Source organism: Clavelina lepadiformis, chromosome 1 (genome assembly GCF_947623445.1).
Source record: "Clavelina lepadiformis chromosome 1, kaClaLepa1.1, whole genome shotgun sequence".
Classification (NCBI taxonomy): domain Eukaryota; kingdom Metazoa; phylum Chordata; class Ascidiacea; order Aplousobranchia; family Clavelinidae; genus Clavelina; species Clavelina lepadiformis.
Genome location: NC_135240.1, coordinates 7,942,001 through 7,950,581, shown reverse-complemented (window position 1 = coordinate 7,950,581; position 8,581 = coordinate 7,942,001). Strand labels below are relative to the sequence as shown.

The following is an 8,581-nucleotide window of genomic DNA, read 5'->3' as shown; positions in this document are numbered from 1 at the left end:
TTCGTGAGCATGTGGTTTTATTGTGCTATAACAACAACGATTAATATCGTAACTTTTGTTCCGCTCAGTTAATGATGAAAATAAACAATACAATACTTATCTGCATGTCAGGATCGAGTACTGAGGAATTACTACGTCAATATTTGATTTCTATTACCTCACAACGCCTTTCAGACAGAGTACAAAAGTACAAGAGATTCCTGGGGGGTCTTGTGCCGAAGTGCACAACCAGATTCGATAAGAATTTGAGTAAGATGCAAAGGCATCCTGTGGTTGTACTGTTCTGCACTAAACCCATATTCCCGTATTGTTTTGAAGCCGGTAATTTTCCAACTTATCACATTTTGCACGTTTTAGGATATTTATTCTTTGCGCGTTTTCCCATTCATTGTCTGAGCATCATGTGTTTTACTGTATTTAGCAATAAAAGTTTAGGCCTACTAGCTTAGTATTACTTTTTGCACTGCATACTTACATGGATGCATACACACATACACAAAAATGTATGACAGAATTAGGCCTAGCTTACTTTATAAACAGTACATTGGCAACATCACCTTCCAGGAACAATATTAGTATTACTTTAACCATCGAACATACCTTCTTTTCGTACGTATAGTAGTTGAACAAATAGTTTGATTTTTGGTCTACCATATGTAAAATTGATGCACTGATACGATGGCATTCATACAGGTGAGCAACAAATTTCTTTAGAAGTTGATTATCACTAACCTATATGCTGTTATTGGAATAATTTGTTAATTCGATCATAATTCAAATGATGGACGATTAGTTGAAACTTGAATGGTTTATAGTGGAGAAGATTCAACTTTTTTAACAAACAACCAGCTTTTGTGAATGGATCTGTACCTGGTAGGACGTGGAATACCATCAAGGAAAACAACTTCTTGTGTTCAACATGCGGAAGAGGATTTCTGTTATTTGGAGATATCCTTTTTCCATCTAGTGTTAGCAACTATGCCTACTAGTTTTTATTTTGATAGCATAGGCAATTATATTTATCCAGAAAAAGTTTTATTCAAGCTTATATTTTTTAACACGCTAACACATAGCCAAGGTTATGTCCATTTCGTCAACAATAGCTTTCAAGTCATTTCCTCTTTTCGTGCGTTCGAGAATGTTGTGACTCATCTTTTTCAACTCAAACAGCATCATATGTTGGCTGGAGTTGGGGTAACATTTTATACTTCCTGTCTTGCAATATTTCATTCGTTTGTGTAAAATGGTTTTAATATTAGACTGGTTCTATGTCTTACTGATTAACCTGGAATTTGTAAGAAGCATACATACCATACATGTATGTAGTATGGACAAAGTACCAATTTAGGCTTCTGAAAAACCTATTTAAAAAATTTTTGTTGAAACAACTAGGATCTCTCTACATTGTATATTATATAACAAAGTAGCTAAGTACGCTATATTTATATTACATATGTTACTATGTAACATAACTTGTACTATATATCTGGAGTTATGCATGTAAAGTTGCAAATAGACGTCTAAGAAATTTTTAAACTGTATGGTCTTTGTATTCGTTTTATGACTATATTTTACTTGCCTGCTTTTTCAGGTTGATGAAGAAGGTATTAATCCTGTAATCAGAGTTTGGAACTTGGATAAGAGGGACAAATTGGGAAACCCGTTTTGCTGCCGGGTGCAACCCACCATTCCAGCCAGCAATGTCCCAACCGAGGTGTGTGAGATGTTCACTATATCCAGCCCACTTAGCTCAATTTTAAAATTTGATAATTCTGCCTACAGTGTGATTTTTCTTCTTTTAAAATTCTGTGCATGATTTTATTTCAGTTTTTGCATGCATGTACATAGGTTACAGTATTTGCTGTCCATGAAAATCTATCTCTGATGGCTGTTGGTTTCACTCAAGGCTCCATTGTTGTATACAAAGGTGACATAGCCAAAGACAGGTATGTTTGTGCTGGCAAAGGTTTCATCAAAAAATAGATTTCATTTAAAAATAATTTTTAAAATAGACTTACAAACAAGACAATTCATCTTACAACTGATGTGGTGGAACCCATAACTGGGTTATCATTTTATTCCATTGGCAAGACACCCTACTTGTTCGCCTCAACAGAACGCTGCGTCATGTCTTTCAACTTGCAAGACAAGGTTGCAAAAAAGGTTGGTGCCATTTTTTCATTTCATTCATTTTTTTACTTGTTTAACTGTTGTTAGTAGCAAATTCTCTGGGATTCTGAGGTGTTCTATGAACTTGAAATGAATATATTTTGTTTTTATGCTCAAAGTTTCGTTTAAAAAGCTTTGTCATTGCTAATTTAAATTTCACAACGACTTGCGAATTTTAGAATGTTCTGGACAATCGTGGTTGTCCACTTCACTGCAGCATGATGTCCAACGCGGAATTGGATAACCAGTTTGTGATCACGGCAACAGATGCGGTTTATCTTTATCTTCCAGATTCAAGAGGACCATGCTTTGTTTTTGAAGGTATAATATGCATTGGTGGTGCATATGTATCTACATATATTCTTTATGGAAAGTACATTTTTGACTTCAGGAATCAAAAAACTTACCTTTGATAGGTCAACATATAGAGTATAGACACTTATATATTTCTTATTTGCTTAATTTATCGACTACACAGGAGAAAAGGTTCTTGCACGTTGGTATAATGGCTACTTAATTCTGGTTTACAAAGACAGGTCGAAAGGTTCTGTTCCCTCGACAAGGTATGAACAAATCTTATGACATTGCGAATGACTATTATGGACAGATTGCATATTTCATTAGTTGTAGAAAACATTTGAGCTCAGCGCTTTAGATAAGAATTAAAAAAGTATGATGTGGTTCTAAAATGCTTTTGTTGTTCACAGTACTATGAGGATGCCAGACAAAAACATGGTTACAATTTATGACATGAAACAAAAACTTATTGGTATGTTTGGTGAATGGTTTATTTACTTTTGCGGTTAAAGCATTAAAGAAAAGCAGAATAGCTTAAAATGCTGGTGCAGCGTACGTGTTTTGAATTTATTGGGATATTACTGTTATTTTAAATAAACCCAAAAACTTGTTGAAAAACTTTGCAGGGAATATTAAATTGTTAACTGCTTTACGACTAATGAGCTTTTACATGCCCAGCAAAATTGCACAATCATAACACATTCCTCCTGCAACAGCATACTCCTCCCCTCTCCCTGGTGTGCAGGAAGTCTTATACGAATGGGGATCAGTGTTCGTGCTCACAGCAGACAACAATCTCATTTGTCTTCAAGAGATTGATATACATCAGAAACTTGAGGTATTGCCACAATGTATTGCTCATTTCGAAGTTCAAGGCTCAAGAAATTACATAAACCAGTTTCTTAACTTGCTAGTTTTCAAAACAACATAGCTAGAAGTAAACAACCTTTGGCGTAGTTGATTTTGCAAAAGGCTAAAAAGCAACAGATTAACCATACACTGCTTCTAGTTTAAATGTTTTTTTTATAAATCATCTCGGTTTAGATGCTATTTAAGAAGAACCTTTATTCACTGGCCGTTAACCTTGCCAAAAGCCAAGATCTCGGAAAAGAAGGCTTGATCGACATTTTTAAACAATATGGTGACCATCTTTACAGTAAGGGGGATTATGATACCGCCATCATACAATACATTAAAACTATTGGTCATCTGGAGCCGTCTTACATCATAAGAAAGGTTAATTTTTTAATTTTTACTGTTTGTTCGCTTTCGTTCGACATGAACCACAACCCTAGGTTTGTCAAATACTGACTTAGTTATATTAGTTATATTAATGATATTAACAATAAAAATAATAAATATTTTAGTAAATGTAGATATTAAAAGAGCTTTAATTCTGTTGTAAGTTATATATAGACAATAATACATATATGATGCTTTGTATCACATTAACGCTGTGGGTCATCCGTGCATTCTTTAACGGCAGCAACTTTGTTTCATAGTTTCTTGATGCGCAGCGCATTCACAATCTCACAACTTACCTTGAAGCTCTACACGGTCGTGGACTTGCCAACGAAGACCACACAACACTACTGCTGAATTGTTTCACAAAACTTAAGGATGTTAAAAACCTGAATAAGTTCATCATGGTAGGCCATAATAAACAAACAGTTATTAAGCTTGCTTTAAAACTAGAGCTTATTGGGCAGTGCTAAGAATTTTGGTTTGTCAAGCGATGCAGGCTGTGCTTACACTGTCATCGAGAAAAAATAGAATTCTATCATGTTGAAAGGTATTTTTGCATACCAAGGCAGCCGATTTTTGTGACATGGTATTTGTCAAATATTGTCACAGACTCCTCATACTGAACTTCATTTTGATGTGGAAACTGCCATAAGGGTGTGCAGGCAGGCTGGCTATTATGAGCACGCATTACAATTAGCAGAAAAACATAGCAAACACAAGTGGTAAGTTCCACCTTTTGTTTTATTAAGCAGCTAGAGTCGCTTTGAATATAGCTATTTATTGCTTAAATTGTGATCAAATATGTTTGGTTTGTCGACTTTTGAAGGTATCTCAAAATACAACTGGAAGATGCTCGCGAATACAGCAAGGCTCTTTCTTACATTAGAAAGCTTCCGTTTACAGAAGTAAATTCAAACTTATATACTAATTCTACATTTGTAGCAATTGTTATTTTATTGTTATGCAAAGGCAAATAGAACATCTGGTAATCAGTTACAAACGTGGTGAAATGTCTGTCATTTTCTCTGTAATTGTATTAGGCTGAAAATACCATCAAGCAATACGGAAAAGTACTAGTACATAATGTGCCTAGAGAAGCTACACAGTTGCTGAAAACTTTGTGCACAGGTGAAAGACTGACTTTTAGCTGAATTTAGGATTTCTGCATTCGGTTTGCAGTGGTATAGGCCTACCAGTTTGCATAATCAATTAATCATTGCATGTTGATAACGCAGATTACCAGCCCACTGAAGAAAGCAATGTGGGTGGATCTTCGACACGCTTGAAATCGACAGCCAAATCAAATGGCGAAGAATTTATTCATATTTTTGTCAACAGCCCCAATATGTTGGTGGAATTCTTAGAGCATTTGATTAAGGTTTACAGCCAACAACTAAGCAAGTAACATAGTTCATGTAACATGGTTTAAGACCCGTTTTCATCCAAACGCCAACTAGTAAGTAAACAAATGAATTACTACTGATTTATTTATCCATTTTGAAAAGCGCCTATCTTTATTCCTATCCAGGTTGAAGGCAAGGCGTCTGCCACTGTCTGCAATACACTGCTCGAAATTTATCTTCACAAGATGAACCAAACAGACAGCATGAAGGTGCGATGTTAAATAAAAATATAACAAAAACTTTTATTTGAAGAAAGATTTTCCTTTAATTTTTTGCATACCGTTTGTAATGACGAACAGAATGATGAATGTACTAAGTTTTTATCATGTCAATTAGGAAAAAGCTTCACTGGAAGAAAAGACCTTAAAGCTCTTAGAAGATATGTCAAGCAAAAAATACGAGACAGATCAAGCGCTTGTCTTATGTCAAATGCTAAATTTTAAACGTGGAATACTTTATCTGTATGAAGCGGCTGGGTTGTAAGTCATTTGCAGTATTCCTGATAAACAGGCTGACATCTTTACTATAGTAGCAGTGTGTGTAACACATTTATAATATTTTCAAATCAGGAATTCTATCCATCAGATTTTTTCTACTAGTCATGGTAGTCAAAAGGCAACTGGCAAATTGATATTCAGATAAACGAAAGTAGCAAGATTTTACTAGCACAGTAGTACTGAGATTTGTAAGCCAGATGTTAATTTGGGCCACAAATTATTATTTCTATTTACTTATCAACATTCAACTCTTATGAACAAACGTTTGCCCATATATCCCTCCCTATTTCATACAATGCAATCTCTCAGCAAAAGACTGGCTTTGATACAAATAACACACAGCATGCAGTAATACAAATTCATATTTGGCCAGTTATCTTTATTCAAAGATTTGATAGAACTGTTTTAACTCTATCACTCCCATATTATTTCTAACGATACCCAGGTACCAACAAATCCTTAGATATCACATGGACCATGAAACATACGGCTTAGTGGTGGAAACTTGTCGTCGTCATGGTGATAAGGACAAAACACTTTGGCAACATGCTCTCACCTATTTCGCACAACAGCGAGATGTAGATTGCAAGCAATACATCACTCAAGTCTTAACTCATATCCTTTTTTAATTGTTAATGGAATTTCTATTTAGTTAAATAGAATTTCTTTTTTGTTTGTGTAGTTTTCAATTTCTAAAAGGTTTTGATTTAGCTTTGTTGTCTTTAAAACACTGTATTTCTAAAGTTCCATCCTTTAACGTCAAACTTACATATTGACAAGCATAATCTCTTGCCCCCTCTGCTGGTCATCCAGTTACTTTCCAGAAATCCGTCGGCAACACTGGCCGTTGTCAAGGTCTGCTAGTGTTAACCTGACTATTTAAATACATGTCAAATAGTCATTACGGAGTTGGTTCTTGCTATTAATTTTATGATGTCGATGTAGGACTACATCTTACGTCGAATTCGCCAAGAAACGGAGGAGATTAACAAATACGAGCAATCGATTGCAGGATATAGAGAGGAAACAGAAAAAATGAAAACTAATATCCATGAACTTAAAACGAGGTACAAGGTTAATATTCAACACAATTCTTCTCCAACTAACCGCAGTAAAATACAATTTAAACTGATTTTGTCGTAGTTTTGAGACAAAATTTTGAGATTGTGTTAAGTTGTGAGGACACCCGCCGTTTTTGTTTTTTGTTCACCATTTAAAACTAAAACTTATCAACAGCGCAACGATCTTTCAAGAAACAAAATGCAGCCTCTGCAACCACGACCTGGAGCTTCCAACCGTCCACTTCCTATGCCAACATTCTTATCACCAGCAGTAAGTAATCGTGTAGCTCCTGGACCACCCAAGTTATGTCCGCGTTTGATTATGATGGAAACGTAACACGTTGTTGTAAGATCATCGGTTACTCAGTGGTCCCTGTCCTTGTTTTATTCAGTTGCTTTGAAAGTTATGCTGAAAATGAGGACGAATGTCCGGTCTGTACCGGCCATAACCGGAAGATAATGGAAAACCTTCGCGAGCAGGAACAGGTAAGTTGTTGTGTAAAATTTATATGCGCCGACTCATTGATTGCTTTATGAGAATTATTTCTGCCTCGTGTAGGCGCTAGCGAGCAGTTTAGATCTTCAAAGGCAGTTTGCATCACAGTTGAAGACATCACGTGATGGATTTTCAGTGATAGCTGATTATTTTTCAAAAGGCGTCTTTAACAAGGTGTTTGCAGTTTCCAGTTGACGTAGATAAGGTCATAAGTAAATTTGTTGTCCACTTTTGTCATTTGCTTTTATGACTTCTCAGTTAACCCTGCTCTCTGACATGGAAAAATCTCCAGGCAATTCCCGTGTGCCCTCAGGCGGCGCATCATTAATAGATCCCAGCCTACAAAAAGAACTGCTGATGATGCAACAAGCAAATATGACGTAACCACGACGATGTGACGTTAAAAAGCAAGATAAGAGTGACCTATTTATTGGTGCGTTTGTGGTTTTCATGACGTCATGTGCGCAATTGAAAGGATATCGTCACCGCCATATGCTCGTTTTAATTGTATGTTCATTTTTTGTCATAAGTTATAATTGTGATTTATAAGCTCATAATCACAGCATTATCGCTAGGTCTTTGAACTCACTATCTTACAGCCATAATAAGGATTAGTTTCGTCAGCGATTGCTGAGCTAGCTGTTCCATTTTATGCTTCCTTTGCATTTCTTTCATTTATGAGGAAATGTGTGTACAATTAAATTTAGTCCCTCTGTGTAAACTTTTGTGCAAATATTTACCATTAAATCAGACAGTTAGCATATATACCTATCAGTCGTCCTTGAGATGTGCTTCTTGATGTGAACGTGCAATTAACTCGTTTTTATTGTAGTGTTTCCTTTTAATCGCTTATTTTTATTTTCTTAATTTGTCCTTATTAATTATTTTTTTCATTTGTGTTTTTGTTGATTCCCCTCTGATTTTTCATGTTCACTTGACACGTGATTATGAAAATGCAGTTTACACCTATACCCGTTTTATACAAGTTTATCAAGAAGATGCTAATTGCGAAAAAGTTTGTTGGGTCTCTAACCGCTTAGTCATTACAGTACTTGATATGAAGTACTTGCTGACCCTTGTCCTTACAAATTATTACGCAAGAGTGAAGTTAACGGAGGACAATGCGGTCGCATTTTTCACCAAAAAGTCCTAGTCAGCGATATTAGAAGTTTTGTCACTGTCCTGTTCTCCGCAACTGCAAAGTTCATGAAAAATTTGAGACAGCTAGTTACGCGCATTCGTGATATTTATAAGTTCGTTGGAGCATCTGCACCATCATGCTAGACTCGAATGACAAAACGTTCTAATGTAAAAATAGGTTGTGATTGATGTATGCCAATGCCGCAACATACATTTAACTAATACAGTATAGTTGCCTAGTTGGTGGCACGTTGAGCTAATGCAGTAGTGAGT

General features: G+C 35.7%; 1 protein-coding gene across 1 annotated transcript; it reads left to right on the top strand.

Moving 5' to 3' along the window:
* Positions 1-244: 244 nt before the first annotated feature.
* Positions 245-8,233, top strand: LOC143461830 (vacuolar protein sorting-associated protein 11 homolog). The gene is made up of 25 exons (XM_076959725.1): positions 245-693; positions 816-948; positions 1,070-1,194; positions 1,592-1,714; positions 1,849-1,946; positions 2,013-2,163; positions 2,349-2,490; positions 2,648-2,732; positions 2,877-2,938; positions 3,183-3,304; positions 3,511-3,702; positions 3,969-4,115; positions 4,321-4,433; positions 4,538-4,616; positions 4,752-4,839; positions 4,947-5,089; positions 5,240-5,323; positions 5,451-5,593; positions 6,057-6,230; positions 6,385-6,466; positions 6,557-6,678; positions 6,848-6,943; positions 7,065-7,158; positions 7,232-7,342; positions 7,427-8,233. Exons 1-25 carry the CDS (start codon positions 679-681, stop codon positions 7,550-7,552), a joined length of 2,850 nt encoding a protein of 949 aa, XP_076815840.1. The 5' UTR covers positions 245-678; the 3' UTR covers positions 7,553-8,233.
* The last annotated feature ends 348 nt before the right edge of the window (positions 8,234-8,581 follow it).